At 37.7% G+C, this 25,316-nt stretch overlaps 1 protein-coding gene across 2 annotated transcripts in view; it reads right to left on the reverse strand.

Annotated features, from left to right (window-relative positions):
• PDE10A (phosphodiesterase 10A) overlaps nt 1–25,316 on the reverse strand; it is a 181,287-nt gene that overhangs the window by 91,548 nt on the left and 64,423 nt on the right. For both annotated transcript variants that reach the window (XM_005150122.4, XM_005150121.4), the window contains one exon: nt 11,806–11,934. In XM_005150122.4, coding sequence (XP_005150179.3) covers nt 11,806–11,934 — 129 coding nt within the window. The remainder of the gene's footprint in view (nt 1–11,805; nt 11,935–25,316) is intronic.

Consider the following 25,316-nt stretch of genomic DNA (forward strand, 5'->3'; position numbering starts at 1 on the left):
CTTACACCTGTTTTAAGAGTTCCACAGAAAAGAAAAAGATCCATCCCTCTCAGATCCAGAGAAGATTATAATCTCCTCCTGTTCCTCAACTGATAATCACTCATTTAACTCAAATTTTCTAAATGATTAAAAAAATACTTAAACATAATTAAACTCAGTGTGCTGTTATCTGAATACATTCTCCAATGACAAACTCAGGTTAAATGATTCCCCCAGCCCTCACACATTACTAGTCAAACAGTTCATTGTCCGCCTGTCTGCCCTGAGAGAACTGGTACATTATTGCATATTGGATCCACAAAAACATCTATTTGAAAAAATATTTACTTTCTTGCTTGGTTTTTTGTCTTTCAGAAATACAGATTTTAGACTTCTACACATCTGGTCATCTTTGCCCATCTATGCATCCTGAGAAGGTGACATTAACTGTACAGAGCATCTGACCTTCACAATAATTGCAAATTTCTACAATGACTTAACAATGTTTCCTGTTTGGTTGTATTTGGCTGAACTATCTAATGGCTGTTTTTTTCACTATATTCTCAGCATCGCTCCTTATACTGCACCAGCTAATTCAGGCTAAGCTTAAAGTATCAGAGGAAATAGGGCTGGAGACTGGGCTTGGGCATTGCTAGCATCCAATTAACTGTTTGCACCCACAGCATGGCTTGCACCTTGCCAATTTGCACGTTCCAAAAACAACATATGGGCTCAGATGAGAGGACTAGCACTCTGACCAGGACCATTCCAGGAGGCAGTTTGGAAGCAACATCCTATTTGGGATGAAGGGAAACTAGTTTAGCCTTGTAAATGTGATTTGTGTCATGCAACTTGGCCTGAGAGGCAAAGATCAGTCAAAATTTATTTTTATCCAAATACTTTATTCAATTACTCAGCTTTATGAGAATCTTTTGAGCCTCTATGCATCTGGCTTTAATTTTCAGTATATCTGAAACTTTATCATGGGATCATAGAATTATTTAGGTTGGAAAAGACCTATAAGATCATCAAGTCCAACTGTTAACCCAGCACTGCCAATTCCACCACTAAACCATGTCCCCAGGTTTCACATCTACATGTCTTTTAAATAAGTGACTCCACCACTTTCCTAGGCAGCCTTTTGGTGAAGAAATGTTTTCTAATATCCAATTTGAACTTCCCCTCAGATAGCTTGAGGTCCTTTCCTCTTGTCCTATTGCTTGTTACTTTGGAAAAGAGACTAACCCCCACCTCACTATAACCTCCTTTCAGGTAGCTGTAGATAGGGACAAGGTCCCCTGAGCCTTCCTTACTCCAGGTTAAACAACCCCAGTTCCCTCAGTTGTTCCTCGTAAGTCTTGTGATCAACACCATTCACCAGCTTTGTAGCTCTTCTTTGGACACACTAGCATCTCAATGTCTTTCTTGCAGAACTGAAGACAGTATTTGGGGTGCAGCCTCACCAATGCTGAATACAGAAGGACAATCACACCCCTAGTCCAGCTGGACACACTATTTCTGATACAAGCCAGGATGCTCTTGATCTTCTTGGATGCCTGGGCACACTGGCTTATCCTGGTAATGCATCCATTTTTCCAGAGAGCCTATGAAAATAAAAATCCCTTTCAGACTGCTGATGACCTCTATAGGGAAATTTGTCTAGGCATTCCTATAGTTCACTTCCCAGTTTTTAGCACCTTAGTAATCTACATGAAGACTTTTTCCCTAATACCTGTATCACTGAATCTCACTGAAGATAGAAAAGAAAAACAAAAAATTAAAATTTAAAAAAGGATTTTTATTATCATCTAATTGAAAGTTAATTGCCACAATTATTGCCAGTATTACATATGGACAACATATCAAGAAGTTTGCTAAACTGTTTTCACTACTCACATACAGACCATCCATGAACAAATATGCTAATCATCCTTTTTTTGCGCCGATGTAGTTTAATAGACTATTAAACTGCATGACCATATCCTGTGCTTTTACCAAAGATATAAATCTCATTTAATGGACAGAATAAGCAACGCCAACATATATACTTAGTTCACATTTTGTCTTTTGATCCTCATGGGTCAATGATTAGAGGCCTTGTTCAGCCAACATTTCCCAAGTTAATACTTTTGTACTTGGATTAAAAAGCTACTGTCCCATAAAAGTTAATGACTATTCCTCTGTTCTTATTTATTGCTTTCTCAGCTTCCAGCCCATGGGAATCTTCCTACTCCATTTTAATGCAGGTAAAACAGGTTAGCTTACATTACCATAAATAATCATTACTAAAAAGCGCTGCCTACTTGGGTATAGAGTCTTCACACATGATGAGAATGGAGCTTGTCCATCAACAAGTGAGAGATTTATTAATTTTTTTTTTTTTATGGCTTCATTTTTACTCTAAAACCAAATGTCCTGTGCACAAGAGGGAAACAATCTGAGAGCAAAGAGCAGCAGGGCCAGACATTAAGGAGTACTGTCTTGCATAGAAGAGAAATGGTTTTGTATTGCATGCAATACTCGTGAACCCATTATTGCAATACCCTCTCTTACACTGCCCACATTTTATAGACGACATTGATAATCTGGAAAGTTTCAAAATGTAAACTGATAAGGAACAACTTAAAAAATGAGAAAACTGTTTCTCAGCAAAAAAAGAAGCTCCATGCCTTGATGTACTTTAAAGACTAGGAAATTAGAAAAATCACAGGCTGTTTACTTTCTAACATAGCAGATACAGGCAGAAGATGATCCAGTTTTCAGAGAGAAAAAAAACCAGACTTTTAATTCAAGCCAAACTAAGACACAGCAAACATCAATTTAAGTACACGTTGTGAATAATTGCTCTAAATATTATTTGATTAGCATATTATTTCAAGAGGGATATCAGAACAAGCAGTGACATCTACTTCCTAAGGCCAAATATCTCATCATTAATGGATCACCTTCTGCAAATCTCTGACCATCTAAACAATTCTACATATGCAGGACAGACCCAGAAAAACAGAAAAATCCCCTCTTTCACCTGACCCACTAAAAAAAAAATATATATATATTAGACAATAAACTCTCACTTCATCAAATTAGAAGAAAAAATCTAGACCACTATTTAGCTAATATACAAAGAATATTTTTGTAGGGTTTTGGAGTTTGCTAGGGATGGCCATTCAAATCACAAAGATTAAAACCAATAACTGCTTCAACAGCAAGATACATATTGGGGAAAAAGAAAAACGAAAACCAAATATCACTAGTCGAGACTACTGTATTATCTACCAAGAGACCACTGCTCAGCATTACTGTACATTAAAACAATTATATCCTTTCTACTAACCTTTTTTATCTGCCCAAAGGAACAGCCTGACAACATAAGAGAAAAAGACTTTTTCACTAACTCCTCCTCAATATTTTCACAGCCATAATGAACGTACACAAGTCCATGGGACCTGATTAAATCCATCCACAGGTCCTGAAGGAGCTGGTGAATGAAATAGTTAAGCCACTGTCCATCATATTTGAAAAATCATGGCAGTCAGGTGAAGTTCCTGATGACTGGAAAAAAGGTAATATAACCCCCATTTTCGAGAAGGGGAAAATGGATGACCCAGGGAATTACAGACCAGTCAGTCTCACCTCTGTGCCTGGCAAATCTTGGGGCAGATTCTCCTGGAAGGCATGCTAGGGCACATGAAAAACAACAAGGTGCTTGGTGACAGCCAGCATGGCTTCACTAAGGGGAAATCCTGCCTGACCAATTTGGTGGCCTTCTATGATGGGGCTACAGAACTGATGGACAGGGGTAGAGAAGTTGTTGTCATCTACCTGTACTTCTGCAAAGCGTTCGGCACTGTCCCACACGACATCCTTGTCTCTGAATTGGAGAGACATCAGTTTGACAGGTGGACCACTCGGTGGATAAAGAAATGGCTGGACACCTGCACGCAAAAGTTGTGGTCAATGGCCCAGTGTCGGGCTGGAGTCCAGTAACAAGTGGTGTTCCTCAGGGATGGGTGTTGGGACTGCTCTTGTTGAACATCTTTGTCAGTGACATGGACAGTGGGATTGAGTGCGCCCTCAGCAAGTTTGCCAATGACTCCAAGTTGTGTGGTTCGGTTGATATGCTGGAGGGAAGGAATCACATCCTCTTGGAGTACTGTTTGTAGTTCTGGTGTCCCCAACATAAAAAGGACATAGAACTGTTGGAACAAGTCCAGAGGAGGGCCTCAAGGATGATCAGGGGACTGGAGCACCTCCCATATGAAGACAGGCTGATAGAGTTGGGGCTGTTCATCCTGGAGAAGAGAACTCTGTGTGGAGGCCCCATAGCAGTCTTCCAGTATCTGAAGGGGGCCTACAAGGATGCTGGTGAGGGACTTTTCATTAGGGACTGTAGTGACAGGACAACGGGTAATGGGCTAAAACTTAAGCAGGGGAAGTTTAAATAGGATCTAAGGAAAAAATTCTTTACTGTTAGGGTGGTGAGGCACTGGAATGGGTTGCCCAGGGAGGTTGTAAATGCTCCATCCCTGGTGGTGTTCAAGACCAGGTTGGACAGAGCCTTGGGTGCCACATTTTAGTGTGAGGTGTCCCCGCCTATGACAGGGGGTTGGAACTAGATGATCTTAAGGTCCTTTCCAACCCTAACTGTTCTATGATTCTATGATTCTAACTCTCTCCTAAGCTGGCTCTTTTCTTATTAACTCAAGGGAAACAATAATAACCCCACTGACCTGGACACACACTTGCACAATGATACTGACTTTCAAGAGATGATGCAACAATCAAATAACTTTTAAAAGCAATGACACAACAGTCTGCCCAGAAATCAGCTCAAAAATTATTCTGTATCTGTGATGGATGTGTGCCCTTTTCATCATCCTGACTAAAATGCCATTCCCATGTAAAGCTCTACCACAGTTCCAGGAAGTGCCATCACTTAATGTGCCTGTCTCTGAAATATGGATACCCTGACAAACTTCCTAGGCACATAAAAAATTACAAACTGTAAAATACCCAAACAAAAGTCTTCAAATGAGTTTTATCTCTGCAGAAGAAAGAAAGGCCTGTATCAAATCAAGTCTATGCAGCCAAGCCCCCAGATATTATTGCGACTGTCCTGAGAAAAACACAACAAAGATAACTTTTATCAGTCTCGATATTATCCCAGGAAAATAGCACCTGTCAATATCTTAAGAGTTACATTGGTTCAGACCAACAAGACCACCTAGCCCATCACTTTGTCTCTAACTGGCCATTAGTAAATGCTGAGGGAAGATTAAGAACAGAACAAGCAATTATGCCACTTACAATAGGGTGAATGGAACTGTAGGATTCACCCTTTTTGTCTTATTTCAAGAAAAATTCTTCAAGGCAGGCATCAAAATACGTCAGTAGTGGGGTTTGATAATCAGAAGCATGAAGAGCTGCTGCAACAGTGTCTATGGTGCAAGTCATGCATTACCAAAATTATTCCCACATTCACTCTAGCTTTTTGCCAAGTATTTGCTGCCAGCTTGGATATCACAAACACAAGCAAAGCAGGGCTGCATCAGAATTAAACAGCATGTCTGCAGCACCAATGAAATATTAAGGCAGCCTAACTATAAATCAAGGAGGTCATTAACATCCTGACATATTGGTTCTTCTCACCCAGGTTGGGAAGACATCAGAACCGCAGCAATCTGTAAAGTATCACAGTCTCCAGCTTCTGAGTATCCTTCATCTACAGTGCTACAGCTACTACACTACATAACACATATTTTAATAGTTTCAGCTAAAGCACAAATAACATTCTTCTACACAGCATCATTTAAAATCAGGAATTAATTACCTATTTCAAAAACTAAATAAAGGAATAAGTATAATTTACTGTGGAAATATATACTTCAGTATTGCTTAACAATATGTACAGACATAATCCCTAAATAGAAACACACATCAACATCTCTTCAAAACTCACTACTTTTTCCCTTACAGGAATGTATCAAACTTTAAAGCACATTATGCCAATATTTTAGTATATGAAACTGAAGCATCACAAAAGAACTATTTCCAGTTTATTTTGAACTCTTTTTTTTACACTTCCAGGATGCAGCTTAGCACAATTTTTCTTTTAGTATTAACCTTGAAGGACTAGTAAACTAATTCTCTCTCTGTATATAGTCTCAAAGTCTGGGTATGACAAAGTTTTTTGCCACAGATCCTATTCCTCCAATCCATGAAGCCATCCAGTGCACCAAATCTGACTGCCATCTTTGCCCGCTTCTAGGGCATAGAGTAGAAAGGAGAGGGAAAAAGGTGAAAAGCTAAATGGCTGAGCTAAAGGACAGAATTGTGGCTTAATCTGAATTTTGAACCCCCGCACAGTTATCACATTTGCTTCTCAAGAAATAAAACAAGAATGAGATAAATGCATGATTTTCTCATGGTGTAAATAACTAACGAAGAACTACATTTTATACAGCAGTCAGACAGACTGCTTACATTAATTCCATAAGAGTAGCAATGAATGCACTCAGAGTTGTGTAATGATAAATAAAAAAGAAGTACTTTGAATGATCACACATGTCCTTTAACTGAAAAAAAACAAATACACCCATTTAATCATTTGGATCATGCTACCAATAGCCTACCTATCAAATACATATTTAATGGACGGGAAATGGATGGATACATGCAATGTAACAGGAAAAATCAACAGTCCATAAAACAGTATACGTAAAATTACTTCAAAAGTAATTTCATGTGTTTTCAGTTTCAACAAGTTATGTACGGAAACATCAGAAAATGCTAAATATTTTGGTCACATTACATAATATATTCTTTTCTTGCTTGAATGAACAGCAGGTTACAGCATGGTATTACATTACAAAGTCAGCAAATGGAAATACTAGTATCAGGATGGCAGTATCTTGGGCTTACAATGAGACTATTTTAAAGCCCAGGAAAAATTATGTCATGTCTTCTTGAGGACTACACATCCTGAATAAACAGTACAGCAATATCACACTAACATTATATTAAGCAATTATTTTCTATTTTCTACACTTTTTCCTTTTTAAAACAGGTCAGTTATGAAATTTTGGGTTCCTGTAAATGCAGGAAGTCTGCTGCACTTAACAGACTAACTTTTGACTTTGTATAACCAGTGCCATATTGTGTACCAAATGTACTATTCTATATACAATTTTCCATTTTAAAACTTTAAAAAATGGTATTTAAGAATTACTTAACAAGAGCATTTTTACGGTAGCAAAGCACCTTAAGTCCCCACTATACATGGTTTTAAATGGTTTTGGCACATATTGCTGGAAGAAAATAATGGATAACACTGTTGTGATATGTCCAGATTCAGCACTAATTAACCACATGATCATGCACTTTGATGAACATGAGGGCCATCCCCTTAGGGAAGGGATAACTTTGCTCCCACAGACCAAGAGGGGATACATGCAGCTTCTCCTTTAGAAACTCTCTGCCAATAGTTTGCCCTGTCTTCCTATACAAAAACACCACTAAAAAAGTAGGAAAGGCACCTGTGAAATTCACTATTGGCAGTGCAAAAGATTTATATATCACTTATAATCAGTGTGCTTAGCCTCTTCTTATCATTGTGGCTGTGAAATTTCAAATAATATAATTAAGATCTTTAAATATTTTTCTGAGAAATTTGTTGGGAGATGAGGATCTATCCAGCAGAATCCAAAACTTCCATAATCTTATGGCTCTTGCTACAATCTGTTATTTTGGTTGAATGATATGGAAAAGGACAAACAGAGGACTTCATCCAAGTTTTGTGAGTATTGTATCTAGGCATCCGGAAAAGAAAAGATCTCCTTCTGGCAGGTTAACTCTTAAAAGTCCATTGAAAAAACTCACCTTTTATCTAGAGGTACCTTTAATGAATATTTAAAGCAAGATCACACATCTTACTGGTGTAATTTACACAAGCACCTGAAGAAAGAGATCAAGCAAAGACACTTCTTACTGTGTCTTTATTAAGAGGTTTTTCTGACCTATAAACTTCATATGCCATCCCATAAGGACATAATGCATGAAGTACAGACCAAACCTCAGACTACAAGTAGTAGGCTTAATGTGTACACAAGTTTCTTCATTAGTCAATATGTAAATTACTTTGAAGAAGAGTTAAAATTAACCCAAAAATATTTTTTCTGTTTATTTTATCAAGACATCCTCTTACTTGGTTAACTTTTGCTTGCTAAAGCCAATAAAAAATACTTTCTTTGCATGAGAAACACTCCAGTTTGTGCTCCAATTTCATTCAGAGTCCTGCATAACTCAGCTATGATCTGGATATGAAAAATTTAAAACTCAAGCATTAGTTTAGCACAAACAGTATTGTTTAGAAATGCTATGCACAACAATATAAGGCCTGGGTATGTTCTGAGCATGTATTTAATTGGTAGAATATAGTCAGGGTTCAAAAAGTGAATACCCAGATATCAGTATGAGCAACATTCCTTCCCATTGCTGCCTTTGCAGATTTTCTCCAATACACTAAAAAAAAAAACCCAAAAAACAACAACAACAAAAATCCCCCGAATAACAACATAAAAAAAAGAAATGTCATAATCCCAGGTAGATCACCATCAATTTGTCATGAGTGACTTTCAATCTAACATTTACTGTGATAACACAATATACATCTGGTACACTCCAACGACATTGCATGATATTTGGGGAATAATTTATACCTTAAACATTGGAGTATTTACCGATTGCCTCGCTTTTCAACACTTTGAGCTTTAAAAAAAAAAAACAAAAACAAAATCCATTTAAATAAGTATTTCAGTAAATCTCAGTCCCAGATAAATTTTACTTCATTTAAGTCCAAATCAGACATTTCAGCTTATGTTCATGCTAATGAAATTCAGATAAACTACCTTGGCTGCAGGCCCATTGACTTCTGGCTGAAGAGTACACACAGCTGGATGCCTGTAGATCAGGCAGGACACAATTTCTGCATATAGGTTAATTACTGTTCTGCGTCACCAATGTATAAGAGTACAGACACTAAGCCAGAGATCTCAAAACACCATTTTTCCTGCCTGGCAATTGTCTAATAAAAACAAAGCTTATTTTCCTGTCTGTATCATGTTGCATAATGTGAACATAAGTAGACTACACCAAAGCAAGAGGGATAAAAGGAAAATTACACCCCTATGGATGTAAAGAGACTGTTCTGGTTTGAGCAGTAGCAGTCATTTTTCTCCTTCTTGGTAGCTGGTGCAGTGCTGTGTTTTGACTTTCGGGCTTAGAACGGTTGCTGATAGCAAGTATGTTTTGAATTACTGCTCAAATGTTTGGTTTGTCCAAGGCCTTTTCTGAGCTCATGCTCTGCCAGGGAGGAGGGGAAGCTAGGAGGAAGGAGAGACAGGACACCTGACCTAGGCTAGCCAAAGAGGTATTCCATACTATAGCATGTCATACCCAGGAGGTAACCAGGAGAGACCCGGAAGGGCTGGAGCTCTGGGGGGATGGAGGAGGTATCAGTGGGTGCTCAGTTGGGCAGGGTGGGGTGAGTTATGGGTCGGTGGCTGGTGAGGTGTTGTATTCTCTTCACTTGTTATTTCCTTTATCATTATTATTTGTAGTAGTAGTGGCAGTAGTGATTTGTGTTATACCTTAGCCATTAAACCATTCTTATCTCAACCCATGGGGGCTACATTCTTTGGATTCTCCTTCCTAACTCTCTGGGAGTTGGGGGTGCAAGGGGGGGAGTGAGTGAACGAGATGTGTGGACTTGGTTTAAACCACCACCAGAGACTTAGGAAAAATGCTCACTGTAAGTCACCACAGATCCATGCTGACATCAGAAGAACCAGTTCCATCTCATTTCTCACTGACACCATTACTCAGACAGCAGGATTTGTACATACATAACATGCACTGAGTACATAATCTAGTAAGTTTCTTTCTTAAAAATACTCCATTCTGACAAATAAAGATGTTTTGTTGTCAGAGGTATTTTATATAACTATAGGCTTTGTCTTTGTAGAAGAAAAACACAGATAAGGCTAATCAGTGTCCCTTTTATTCTATAACCTAAATGAATTTAAATTGTTCTTTTTCACTTTGCAAGTGTAGTTTTAAATCTAGTTCTGCTTATTTTTATCCAGAAAACCAACACTAAGAAAGCCACATTTGCATAACTACTTTTAGTGTGATTAATATGGCCACCTTAGAGATCAATGTCAGAAAAAAGGAAGGAGCAGGGAAGGCAAAAACCCACCTCATGATAACAGATATAAAGATGAATGATAATGACAGCATGATTATTTGCTTGACACTTTTAATCCAACAGTTTGGGGAAAGTTAGCCATAAACCGGAAGTTTAAATTTTAATAAAAGAATGGACAAATCACACCACTGCAGCTATTCAGTGAAGTTAAAACTTTAGGAAGACAATGGTCAGCCATTACTTTGCTTTTGTAGTCAGCTCAAAAAATTTCACGAGCACTTCCACAAAAATGTGTTTTCAGGTCACCCACCCTCTCCCTCACAAAAAGGGTAAACTTTGAGCAAACTATAATAAATTCCACTTAACAATATAAGCTTCTTGAAGCCAAAATGTTATCTAAAGCATTCATTTATTTTTAGTACCAAGATCCTTGACCCAGACTAAAAACCATTTCAAACAAGCAATGACTTCTTGTAGTGATTTCAAGCATCTTAGAGAAAATTATAATTTTCACAGGAACATGGTTCTTTAAAATGAGTAGCATTTGTTTCCTGTAACATCAAAGTATTTCTTCTCTTCTGTCTACTAAAAACATTGTCATGACTTATTCACTCAATTTGTAACACTTTTTCTGATTGCATTTGCAGATTACAATGACAGACATCCTGCAGTGCTGCAGTTTGTAAACTGCAAAGAAAGTAGTAAACAAGTGGTCTATTGCTACATAATTTTACTCTCCCATCAGGTAACCTCTTTAGTCATCACCACCAAAAATCTGCCTTAATATATTCTTTATTGTCCCTGATCACCAAATTCTTTTTCTGTAATTCTGCAGAAAACACTGTTATATCCTAGGAAGTAGATATAGCTCCTCTATTTCAAATGAGAACTATCACCAGAACTTAAACTCCAAGCCCCTTAGAAGTCAGGCACAGAGCAATGCATTCACAGAGTAAAACTAGTGTTTCTTTTGTCACCTTCTTAATAATCTACTCCTTTGCATTTTACCTGGTACATTCCACATCATTGTTAGAATTGCATGAATCTTATGTCTGCACACAATCTCACAAAATTTACAATCATTGTCAACCCAGGCCAACTCATAAGGAACAGTTATCTGAGCATATAACTGAGGGATTATACCTAAAGCAACCCAACAGAAATACCTCCAAAATTCACCTCTGTATCAATATTTGTATCTAAAACTGACTTAATACATATTTTGAGATGGTATATCTGGTATGTTACTGAGACTTACATTCTGCACATACTGCACAATTTAAATCAAAAACTTAACAATTTTAGATCCAAGACAACCAAATTAAGTTCTGAAAACATATGAATGTAACAGGTATTACAGGTTGGTGGAATAGTATTTGCAATTCGAAATGGGTAAACTGAACCTCCACAATGAATATCAGTATATTGTAAAATAGAAATGCCAGAAGGCTGAAAATATTGAATAAAATTGTTAATCTGTTTGGCTTTTCGAAAAATACCAGAACCTGGCATAAAAATTATAACAATCTAGTTTTACCAAAACTAGGTTTTCCTTTTTAAAATCTAAAACCAAGAACTGAGCTGTTAAAAGCTAAATATTAACTGCAAAGAAAAGGACTTACCTTCCTGTCTGTTATTTTTCCTTTTTAGCCATTTTTCTACAGTTTCCGCACTAACATTTTCTGAGACAAACTCATCCAGTACCTGGGGGTGAAGAGAAAGATAGGCCTTCACTTTTTCATCTGTTAAACCTGAAAGAGAGAATATTAATTGATTACATTATTGGTATGAAATTCTTCACATGAAAAAGTATCTGTATGTCAGCAACAACCAGACAGAACAATATCCAGTCAAAAAAAGGAGCTGTCATTCAGAAAGTAGTAGAAGCAGATCATATCCATGCAAGATATTCTGTACAAAAAAAGTCCTTTGCAGTAGACACAAACACTACCTCGGAGAAACAGCCAAGAAGAAATATACTACTATGACTCTAACAGTATTTATTTCCAAGATATGCAAGATAATGTACTGGTAAAGATAGGGTAGAAGGAGATAGAAGTGAACTGGTATTTCTTGCAGAGCATCAAATTCAATATGCTCATGGCAAGTGGCAGTGAAACTAGCAAAACCTCTTATGCAACACTGAAATCAAGTGCAATGTTTAAATATTGGAGTTACTTTAAGTAACTTTAGAAATACAAACTGCTTTCACATGCATGCCTTTGTTGCCTTAGTAATTGAGTTATCAAGATAAAAGTAATTGTAGATTAAAGTCCTTTACAATATCTGCAATAAAAAGAAAACTCCAGTATAAATTTTGGAAAAAGAAGAAAGATTCAAAATCTCAGATCATAACACACCATAAATAGATTCCAAAATTCATGCAATTACAATCTGATCATAGAATAGCTAGCGTTGGAAGGCACCTTAATATCATCTAGCTCCAACCCGCCTGCCATGGGCAGGGATGTTTCCCAAGGCTCTGTCCAACCTTGCCTTGAACACTGCCAGGGATGGGGCAGCCACAACCTGTTCCTTGGGCAACCTATTCCAGTGCCTCACCACTCTCACAGTAAAGAACTTCTTCCTTAAAGCTAACCTGAACTTCCCCTGTTTAAGATGGAAGCCATTACCCCTTGCCCTATTGCTACAGTCCCTGATAAGGAGTCCCTCTCCTGAATCCTTGTAGGCCCCTTCAGATATCATACTCCTCACAAATACCCTGAACAAAACCACTGGCCACACGTAAGTGAACCCAAGAGTGTCAAGGCTTTCAGGAGACAGGAAAGAAGCACACCTGTCCTGTGGGACTAAGCTCCAGGCTGCCACAGAGGGACCAGGGTATGAGAGTACAAAAGCCATAATTAAATCTGAGGGGAAGAGGGGTAACACCACTGTAATGACTAAATACACCTTCTCCTCTTGTATTGTGTATATAAACATAATTGTAAATTCTTTACAGAAAGTAGCCTAGGTTCAGCAGAAGAGAAACTTCCCTCTAAATAACACTGACCTCTTTTGGAGAGTATTTGTGCTATAAAATGAGTTTTCCTATTTTATACTTTGTGCAGTCTCAGAACATGCTGAAAACAGCAACAGTGTAATTAAAATGCTAGTCAATGACTGTAACCTTTAAAATGTCTTACAAATGTTTATTATGAAAGCCTTCAGGAAGCAATACCAGAACACAAGCCAACAACTCCCATCTGCAGAGCACCAAATACATATGCCATTCTCCCCACATCAGCTGCACCACATCATTCCCACAATATCAGCCCCCACCAGCTCAAACCTTGTCTAATAAATCCTTTCTCTTAATCCACATAGGCAGCAGCTCCTGGTGGATATTATAGCCTTAAATAACAACTTTCCCATTTAGAGGCAAGAATATCCAAATCTGCACCACTTTGACTTAAAAGAGCTAAGTGAACATCCTGATTTTCATTAGTAAAGATGGAAAGTTTCTCCCTAAATTCGTAAGAGCAGGAGATAATCAGTAAGCAAGGCAAAAACAAACAAATCCCCACTACTTTGATTGTATAACCATAGGTGATAGTTTGTAAACTTAAATCATAAAGCATCTATAAAAAAGTACATGCACCAGGCAAACAGAAAGATTTTTCAGCCAATACAGATACCACGTCACATACTGAAAATTCAAGACTAATTAATGTAACTTTGTAATTTCCTCAACTGAGAAAAATGTAAGCAAGCCTAACTCCATACCTACAGAAACTGAAAGAAAAATGTGTTTGGAAAGTCATTCATAAAGACCACAGTGTTTTGAAGATTTACTAGAGTTAACCATCAGAACGTCATTAAAATGTATCTGCTTTTTAAGTTCTGCATGAAAAGCTATCAATATAGGTTGGTCACACAATTCCTGCTACTTCCAGATTGTCTTTAGACTGCAAACACACACTTGTTCTTTCCATTAAGAAACTAGGAATTAAAAAGTTAGTAAAATCAGCAACTGAAATTCAGCAGGGGGTGATACGTGTTCTCAGTGAAAATAGTTTTAACTTTCTTATGTATGCAGTCTGTATTCTTTGACTTCAATTAACATATTTCCTGGATTCAAACCTTTATGAGTTTTGTGTTTTGTAACTCACACTTCAAAATTCAATGAAATAATAATCTGAAGTAAGACTTCAATGTCTATGACATGAGTTTAATTTCCATTCCATATATCCTGCCATTTCAGCAACTTGAGGGTGAAAACTCTGCTTTAACATTATAGATTCATAGAATCATAGAATAGTTAGGGTTGGAAAGGACCTTAAGATCATACAGTTCCAACCCCCCTGCCATAGGCAGGGACACCTCACACTAAACCATATCACCCAAGGCTCTGTCCAGCCTCGCCTTGAACACTGCCAGGGATGGAGCATTCACAACCTCCCTGGGCAACCCATTCCAGTGCCTCACCACCATCACAGCAAAGAATTTCTTCTTTAGATCCAATGTAAACTTCCCCTGTTTAAGTTTTAACGCATTACCCCTTGATATATTAGTACAGTCCCTAATAAAAAGTCCCTCACCAGCACCCTTATAGCCCTCCTTCAGATACTGGAAGGCTGCTATGAGGTCTCCACGCAGCCTTCTCTTCTCCAGGCTCAACAGCTCCAACTTTCTCAGCCTGTCTTCATATGGGAGGTGCTCCAGTCCCCTGATCATCCTCATGGCCCTCCTCTGCACTTGTTCCAACAGTTCCATGTCCTTTTTATGTTGGGGACATCAGAACTGCACACAATACTCCAAGTGAGGTCTCACGAGAGCAGAGTAGAGGGGCAGGATCACCTCCTTTGACCTGCTGGTCACACTCCTTTTGATGCAGCCCAGAATACAATTGGCTTTCTGGGCTGCAAGCACACACTGAAGCTGGCTCATGTTCATTTTCTCATCGATCAACACCCCCAAGTCCTTCTCCACAGGGCTGCTCTGAATCTCTTCTCTGCCCAACCTGTAGCTGTGCCTGGGATTGCTCTGACCCAGGTGTAGGACCTTGCGCTTGTCATGGTTAAACTTCATGAGGTTGGCATCAGCCCATCTCACAAGCGTGTCATGGTCCCTCTGGATGGCATTCCTTCCCTCCAGCGTATCAGTTGAACCACACAGCTTGGTGTCATCAGCAAACTTGCTGAGGGCGCACTAAATCCCACTGTCCATGTCACCAACAAAGATGTTGAACAAGACTGTTCCCAACACCAATCCCAAGGATGAGGAAAGGTGATTCATGGAGATGAGATATAAAACCCTAAAACCAGTCTTTAAGTTACTCTCCTTTATTTCATTAAATCTAGCTGTTCAGATGTGCTTTTTTAATGTCAGATTTGCAGATGGAAGCAAGCGGGACAGGACTTACAACTGTATTTTCAGAGTTTAAAAAGAATAACTTCAACATATTTTCTACATAAAGTTAGAGTCATCCATTCTTCCAAGTGCTAGTCTACTGTGTTGAAAAATACAACCATAGACACAAAACCTGCAATCAAAACCAGCAAGAACACACCATAAATTCACAAAAACTAAAGTTAAGAGAAAGTGACATTATTAGAAAGTAGCCTTTTGAAGAAGCTTCGTGGCTTGCATATATTAAGGCAAAAGTGGAAACAGCTTTTTAACAAATGCTGGGGTTTTTGCAAATGTTTCACCTTAGTATCTTTTTTTGATCTCCTTTATTATAGGCTTGGATGATATAAAATTAGCAAAATTCAATCCAAAACAGAGGGCAGAAGACATCCTGTGCCCCTAACAGCACCCAAGAGTTAACTCCTTGATTAATAAAAGGCATTTTACTGACAGAGAGGACCACCCTTCTGGCAGGATACTCTTACTGGGCTGTTCAGCATGGGTAGCATGAATGAAATAATACAAAAGAAATAATTATATTTACTTACAGTATTGCTATAAACTGATGTATTGGTGTACTCTACCAAATAAACAATAGCCCTGTTTTTCCATGCTGCACATGCCTGAGGCTTAAGGTTTTAATCTAATTTGGCATAGCTCATGCCAGTCTACCAAAATTTTGGTTTTGTGTTTTATGGTCAGAGTTCGTTTTTTTTGGCAGTGGCATTCCTGAGGTTTTTTTTCTTTTAAATAACTCCTTGACTTTCAGTAGAGCATATATGAGAGTGTTTCTGAGGGGTCTGAGTTTGGGGTTTTTTTTCCTAGAGAAACTACAGGAAATAGTTTCTTTTTCACTGAAATTAATAGAAGAATTAGATATAGTTATAAACAGAATTATGTGTGGATTTCTCCCCTTTCTTATTTTAGTAAGCCAGCTATAGAAAATACAAATATTTTTACTAAATATCACAATCCACTAATTTCAACATAAACTAGAAACCCAACCATTTGTGATAGTCTGTTTCAACAAACTACTAACTTTTCAGTGGTCCTGTGATTGAAAACAGGTTTCATTTCACTCAGGGTAAAGAAGAAAGAAACCTTTATCTCAGGATGATTTAACAAGTTTAGTAGAGCTGCTTGAAGAGGAATAGTTACTCATGTAGATTACGAACCACCACAGTGTATCAGGACTAGAACATTGGTGCTTCAAAAGCATAACTATGCAGACTGTTCTTGTAGGTATACTAAAAGCCAAACAATACCAAAAACCCCAGCACCACCACCACCACCTTCCAACATATCTCTCTTTCTGTGTGTCATACAAAGCCAGTGTGAGTACTGCAGGCTGCCTGATTTAACGATTGCCTGTCCTGCTCAAGCCTGGATTCCCCTTTTGATCTACTGGTAAAGGTTTTGTTTCAACAACTCCAACATTTCATTAGTGATAACATCAGCAGAATCGTAAAAGAGATCAACTGAATTCACAGAGCAATCTCCCACTGCCCAGTGTAAGCAAGCAAACAGCTTCGTAAGTCAAAAAGAAAACCTGTAGCACTACAAAATACTAATTACTCATACCAAAAATACCAATACTCAGAGAGACTATTAGGGAACTGTTGTTGCAGCTGAGCATACTGTGCAAGCATGTAATTTTGCAAGTACTGGCACAAATATTTTTCAAGAAGGCTCAAATGAGTGATGACAAATTAAAGGAAACCTATGTTTGAACAACCAATAAAGAATAAGGCATAACAGTGGACACAGCTTATGGAATAGTAAGACTGATGTAATAAATGCATTCATATTCACTCTGTTGATTACCACAATCTTCATAATGTCTATGTTAGGGTTTAGGAGAGACAGAAACTGTAAACAGTCTCACAGTCTTACATGCTGCTGTCTTCTTGAGACACCCGCAAAACACTCTTTGGAAAATAACTTAATATCAACACTTTATTAAAAAAAAAATTATAAATCACTGTTACTTCTATCTCAATGGGGAAACTGCTTTTTGAGCAGATGTGACAAAGTATACCAAACTTAGCATCTTAGAAACTCACTTTACTGGTTTAAATTATAATGGTACAGCAAGGCAATGCTGTGGGCTTGTCTATACCAGTAAACTGAGTATGTTTAGGGTTGTTCACTGATCTGAAAGCAGGTGGCTCATAATTTCCTCCACCCTTGTTGTTGAGCTCTCCTGACCTCCAACTATAAAAATGAAGGAAAACTGGAAAAGGAACACATGCTGACTGTCTGCTGGGAACCACTCCTGGCCTGCGCCTACTGCAGAGTAATTTCCGGCACTTGCCTGGAACACCCCAAGCTGGCTTTGGGCAATGCCCTGACAAGAACCATTCTGACAATGCAACAGTATAGCTAAAAAACAGTACATAAGAATGCTCCTTCACACTGCTTATTTACTATCCTAGATATAGCATAGCTCAATTCAAAAATAAACTAAGACACAAAACCTCCTTCAAACATCAATTAAGAGTAATTATTCCTTGCCCTTTGAGCCTGTTTCCAACAACATTCTTTCACACAGAAAAAAAAAAAAAAAAAACAACAAAAATCACTTAAAAATTATATTTTTGCTTTCAGATTTTTTGATTCCTAAAATATTTAAAACATTTCTTAGATACTAGATAACCTGTGCAGTACTGAATCAATTAATGGCTCCACTCTCTGACTCTTAATCCATGTCATACTGCACTCTCCTCTGAGAATAGCTTCACTGAGCTCAGTATAAAGCAGAACTGACTGTCAATGAGCTGAAAAGAATTGAAGCCTAGAGCTATGTTTAAAAATCTGCTCCATTTAGCAACATGAGTCAGTCACATCATTAGCAATTCTTGTAATTTTTTCATTAGTGTTGTGGTATTTGGCCTTTTTTCTCAAACCATTATAGCTTAATCAAATCTCATGATTAGGCAAGAATTTTAGTTTTCACCTAAAGTTTCTGGTTCCCAGGCTGGGGGCACATGGGGAAGCAAGGGAGAATGGATAAAAATTCATGAGCCAGCCTAATACTTAACGGAGGCTCAGCATTGTATCCCAGAACAACTTACACTGTAAAAGACTGTAGTCATTGCTTTCCTCAAACCCCTAGAAATAGGGTTTGATGCATATAACATGCCTTCCACCCAGCTGGACAGGATCCAATGCTTTGAATACACATTGTGAGGGTATACATGTGTCAATATAAGAAATCGGATGGATTTTATGTATCAAGAAAGCTTTTATTAAAGAGGAAAGGAAGCAGTTGTAAATACTAAACATTTTGTATCCGTTAACATTTAAACAATAAAACGTAAATTTTAGAAATAATAAGGAAAAAAAACAGCAAACAATTGGCTTGTTTGGCTTTAATAACTCTTCCCTGAAATTAGAGGGCCCACAGAGCCACAGCAAATATGAGCAAAGTCATAATCTCTCTACGTAAGTAACAATATATTGCACCACACAGAAAATCTGCAAGTTGGAGAGGGGGGAAAAGGAGATCATGATGATATACTCTTTCCAGATAAGGTATTATCTGCAACAGAAAACAAACTTACCTCCAATACAAGTGAAAAACAATGTATAATAGTAAAATCAATTTCCTCATCTGGCATACCAAAATGATGAGGAGAGATGTGGCACACGTCCTCAAAATCAGCACTAGAAAATTAATATCATACTTATACCAAAAAAACCCCACCAAAACTTAGAAATATCTGAAAGTAATCCAGAAGAGCTAATTTGAACACAACTTTGCTCATGTTCTCCTTTATTTAAAGCTGTCTGTCCCCATCTCTTTCTCACACAAATACCACCTCTGTATCTTTCTACTAAATCTTATAAATTATACTTGTAGTTATTTGCAAAAGCATTCAAGGCATGTGTGTACATTGCTTCATTTGGATTAAGCATTAATCCCATTAAATCAATTCCTTCTTTGTTCAAAGCATCAGGACTCTAAACCACAGGCACAGTCAGTTTTGGAATATCCTTTTCAAGTCAGACTTTTTATCTTAATCCATGTAAGTATACAGGAATGTAATGCAACCAAGTGCCCAAACTCTGTGAAACCTGGTGTTACTAGTCTGTCAAAAAGCATAATCACTAATGAGAAGCAATCAGAATGGTCAAACCTCTTTTTGATTTTTCTTTTCTTGAAAAATCAGTTCATAGCCTCATCCATGAGCAGCTCCATTCATGTTTTTTGTCCCTCCTTCTCAAGCTCCCACCGGCATTGCTAAAGGAAAAGCAATACACAGCTCCAGCGTTCACAGTATTAGCAGTGAGAAACAATGATGCGGTACACAAAGACACTATACTGTTGATTTGGGTATTTTAAAAGGGCATATAATAACTGTTAGCATTATCATTTCAAATCTTCATATAAAGATGACTATTTAATTATGCCAGCTTCCAGACACTGCATAAAACCGCAGGCTCCATATACATTTACATCACAGTTTCACCCACAATCAAGTGCAGTCAACCGTGCAGGAGCTACAGCACAGCAGCCCAAAGAACACAATACAACATTTCAGACAGGATGCCAGCAGCACCCCTTCAGTTTTAGAAAGAGAAATACCAGCTCAGCCAAACAGAGCTGGAATGTGTTCATACAGAAAGAACAACAATAACCACCTCTTCTGATATCTTGTAATTCAAACTCCTTATTCCTGATGGAAAAGCCACGGATGTATCTTTGCATCTGAACATGCCAGATCTGAGCAAGATGTGGAAATAAGCACCTTTAGTTTCCACCAGCTTCCACGGTATTTTCTCTGATATTACCAGCATCTTGCAAGCTTGAACCCTAGACATCTACAGATAATCAGCTGGTTATGTCTCTCAAAATTCAGGGCTCAAGAACTGCACAGTACTGGCAGCTCTGAGCACTGCTTCAGAATTAAGATAAAAAGCAAAAAGGCATATAAGAGTGTTGATGAAATCAGGTCACATTAGGTGATGTTAAAAAGCCTATACTCTTTCCACAGGAATTACACATATGCTTAATGGGGTGAGTGTATTCCTAATTTGAATAATCATTTTTCACAGGGTATCAAAACACACTTCAAATTGTCTGAATGGCATAATCCTGGGCATCATATATAGTGTTATACTCTAATACCATCCATCATTTAATGTATGGGGCTTTTTAAATCTCTGATTTCCTTTCTTGGTTTGAGAGTAGCTTCCATCTAGTTCTCATTAGTATACTGAAGTACACACATTGAGGGATCTGTATAAAGCTTTGCTCTGCTTCCAGGTGCATGATGGGACCAAATTTGGGAAATTACAGAACATTTTGCAAAAAAATAACAGAAGGAATATAAATATGCTTTAGGACTTGCAAACTCCGTAAGTTAATTTCAAGTCTTTGCTTGAGGAGAAAGTTATGTATCACTGTAACGTTACTGATAAAAATAATCATCAACATAAAAATCAAGCAAGTGAAGAAAGTGAAAATGTATTTGTAAGCGAAAGTAAGTAAAAACACATGAGGAATGTCTCAGCATGATTTATGATTATTTGCTCTTTTTATTCTCTTGTGTAACACATATAGGCAGGGTACCTTGTCTCCTGTCCAAAACATACCTGACCAGCACTACTCAACTCCATGGTGACAAGTACTAAAAAACAGTTCATTAATAAGTCATTAGAAAAAATCTCAAGACACTTGGGACTTGCACATACATAATCTCTGGGAAGATCATATGCAGCTATAAAAGAACTACTTAAAATCTAACAATTAGACAAGGTAAGAATACCTTAACTCTTCCCTGGAGTACAGGGGTTGGTACAAAGTTCTTGATTTATGATTCTCCAGTAATACCTTCTGGCTGATGTAACGTTTTCCTCCCACTTGACACCTGATCCTGGAGTAGCTCCCTTTCTGAGTAAACTCTTTTGCCTATAGTAGTCCTATTGTCTTTAGTACCAAAGTTTTACTGTTGATTTGTTTCTTCAAATGAGCTCACATGAATGAAGTTCTGTAAATCCTTTGTAATTTACGTACCAGTAAAAACATACAGTGCTGTTCACTAAAATGCTACTTAACTTATTCCACAAACAAGATCCAGTATGATGAAACTTCCTTTGAAGGATACTACATGCCTGTGCTAAGTCTCACTCTGTTATTTCACTAAATAGGAAACAGATAATGTTCTTCCTTCTGCAAGAAGTATCCCACTTAATCTTAACATTTCTATTAGTAGACATGTTAGGACAGTTTCCCAGGGCACAAGACTCTTCTTAAATAACAACTACACCTAGTCAAATAACACACTACTTACCAACAAGACCAGACACCTGAGTGTTCTCTACTTTGGTACTATTAGGACTGTATCTGGAGCACCACAGATGGAGATTTATCATTCTTTTCTAATCCCCTCCAACCTTACAATCATAGAAGGCTTAAAGAAAAATACAGTCAGCATCCTTTACAAAATGAGAAGATACAAACCCCAGAGAATTCTGTCACTAAAAAGCTCTATTAGGAGGAAATCTAATGACCACATCCAGAAAGTTTTGACCTGGTTCATGGGAAGCAAGCTCTTAAAAAACAAACCACACCAGTCCAGCATTTTTATAGACATCATGACTAAAATAAAGCAGAGAAATATACACATCAGTTTAAAAGATGTATTTCACAGATTCTGTAACTGTACTATGCACAAGCCTGCTCGGTTGTTGAGTGGAAGACTTCAGAGAGGATGCAAGGAGCATGCTGCAAGGTCCTATTTTCACCTGATCCAAAGCTCAGCCATGATACTTTTTAGTTCACTTCTTTTAAGACAGAAAGTACTGCTGAGATCCTGGACAACTGATTAACATGAAGAGTGTCATCTGCAAGCTAGTACATTAAGCCTATGGAAGCTGAAGTGGCACATATCTTTCTTTAAAGGACACCTTATTTTAAATAAGACTTGAGTTATAGATGAGTTAGCACATTTCCCAGTTAATCTCTTCAAATTTCTAATGGATACTAAATGGGTGTACCTATTGATAAAAAATAAAAATCATACAAACAAACCCATCATATTCCAAGTCCAGTATCAACTTTTTTTCATTTCAGCTTCCAGCAATTTTTTTTTTTCATATTTTAACTATTAGCTGAAGAGTTCATAATTAAAGATCATTTCCTTGCGAAGGTACCACTAGGCCAAATGAGTACCATCTATTCCCCTTTACACAAGTGGAATAGGCTCACTTTTCTATATTCTAACATTGTATTATTTCTGCACTTCACAATTCCTCAGATGTAACTCCAGCTGTTCATATGCACTAGCTTACAGCAGTTTCAGAAAAGTCTCTAACCTAACCCAAGCACCTTGACCAAATTCCAATACTTGTAAGCAGAAAAAAAGTTTTACAAAATAAAAGCTTCCAAAAGTCTCCAAATATCAGTTTTTGTGACAGATTCTGTCTTTATCACTTGAATGTGAGTGTGTGCAACATAGCCTCCCCTCAACCCAACCAGAGTGCTACAGATTTTTTAGCAATAAAGTTGAGATCTGAAAAGTTGTTACCACAAAATTTGTTACCAAAAATTGTTACCATAATTAACTGTGGAAACTGCTTTTTTACCTTACTTTAGGTATTACTGTAAAATACAGATACAAAGATGCCTCATTACACAAAATTCAACTTTGACTGACATTTCAATAAAAAAGAAAAAACACTATTTAATTCTTTTGTGGAGAAAAGAAAGCCTACCTTCAGACTAATTAAGCACTGAAACTAAAGCACTGACTCCATAAAACTGTCAGAAAAGTCAGACACTCCAATTTTTTTAAAAAACACAATAAAGGAAGATAATTATTTTCTTTTTCTGCTACCTCCTTTTTATAAATGAACAGAAGAAAGATGATGTTTCAGAAATGCTTTCTCTGCTCAATTTTATGGCAGTGGATGTAATGGTATCTCCGTGTCAGTAAAACATGGCCTAGGAAAAGCAGTATAATTTGAGATATTTTAATGACTATGCCACTGAAGTAAAAGTTTGAAGTGATAATTAAATACTGGGTTACATACACTTGTACATTACAGACAAGGACACATTGTGCAACCCTTACTTGCACTGGTGAACAGTTTTAGGAGTAGTCCTATTGACGTCAATGAGACTACTTATGTTGGTAAGAGCTCACTAACATGTGAAGAGTTGTGCAACGAAGGCCCAAACACAATTCATTCCAAACGTTGTTTCAAGCTTTATTCCTCAACCACAAGTTTTTCCCTAATAGTGTTAATATTATTTTGTTAATGTTACCATTCAGAAAAATATGTGAGAACATACTTGTTCAACTGTCTACAGCCCAGTATTTCAGCTCTACCAAATCAGAGGAACACAAGAATCCACCACTGGCTCAAGCTACAGCAGGTTTCTCAGGGTCCTGTCCCATCAACTTCTGAGTATCTCCAAGGGTGGAGACTCCATACCCTCTAAGCAGCCTGTTGCAGGGTTCAATCACCCGCACAATGGAAAAAGTGTTTCAGCTTGTGCCCACTGCCTTTTCTCCTATTGCAGAGCACCACCAAGAAGAGCCTGGTTCCATTTATTTTACTGTCCCCTCCTTAAGGTACTATACACATGGATAAGATCTCACCGAGACTGTTTTGCTGTAGGCTGGTCAGTCACAGTCTCAATCATAGCCTTTCACTGGACTCACTGTACTATGTTCATGTCTCTTTTGTACTAAAGAAAACAAAACTGCACTCAGCACTCCCTATGTGCCTCACCAGGGCTATGTAGAGGGGCAGGATCACCCTTCTCAACCTGCTGGCAATACTCTTTCTAATGTAGCCTGGGTTGCTGGTGGCTGCCTTTGCTGTGATGGCACACTGCTTGTGCAGGTTCAAAAGAAAGTAAGTACAGGACCCAATGTTATAGGGATTCTTGCTTCCTAGCAGGTGAAATAAATGGAAATATCTTCACTGACTTGGATGTTGGCACCACAGAATAAAAAACAACATATGGGGTTGGATGCTTTTCCACAAGCTCTTACTGGTGTGGCAACCCTCTACTTATGTGGTATCATCTGGCAAAACATCTTCCGTCGATACTATTTTAGACAAGAATTCAAATAATCTAAATAATCTATTTGTTACTATTTAAACATTTTCTTGTTGGCAACCACAATAAAACAAAGACACAGCATTTCAGTTGGGCCCTTAGTTTTTATTATAAAGCTTAAACAAATGTCACAGAATTAAATGCTAGCTTCAAAAATTTAATATGAGCAGCTGCATCTTTTCCTGGTCCTCCTCCCCCTCATCATCTCCCCACCCTCTTTTGTTTGTTTTGGAGACAGTGTAACTCACTAACATGTGTTCACCTCCAGAAAGCATCCTTATTAAAAAAAAAAAAAAGTGCGGAGGGAGAGAAGAAGAGCTGGGAAGAGCACAAGTGAAAAGGAAAAGGAAAACAGGAGAGATTGAAACGAAAAACTTGTGTTTTTATTGGACTTAGAAAAAAATAAAACCAAAAACTTATCAGTCTACATTCCTGAGTTCACAGGATGCATGTTCTGCATTGTGCCTTTGCTATAATGATTTATATAAATTTTTCACAGACAAGGACAATAAAGTACTCAACCAGAAAAAAAAAACCTGGAAGAATTGTTTCATCTTTCAATGTAATTCAGCTTTGTAATAACCTGGTTTTATCTAAAGCCTTCTTGAACTTGGCCGTTGGCTACATTCAGAAAACACTTTAAAACTATAAAGACTTTCAGATAAGACAGACACTCTAATACAGGAAATTAAGGCACATTTCCAC

Source organism: Melopsittacus undulatus, chromosome 3 (genome assembly GCF_012275295.1).
Source record: "Melopsittacus undulatus isolate bMelUnd1 chromosome 3, bMelUnd1.mat.Z, whole genome shotgun sequence".
NCBI classification, from domain to species: Eukaryota; Metazoa; Chordata; class Aves; order Psittaciformes; family Psittaculidae; genus Melopsittacus; species Melopsittacus undulatus.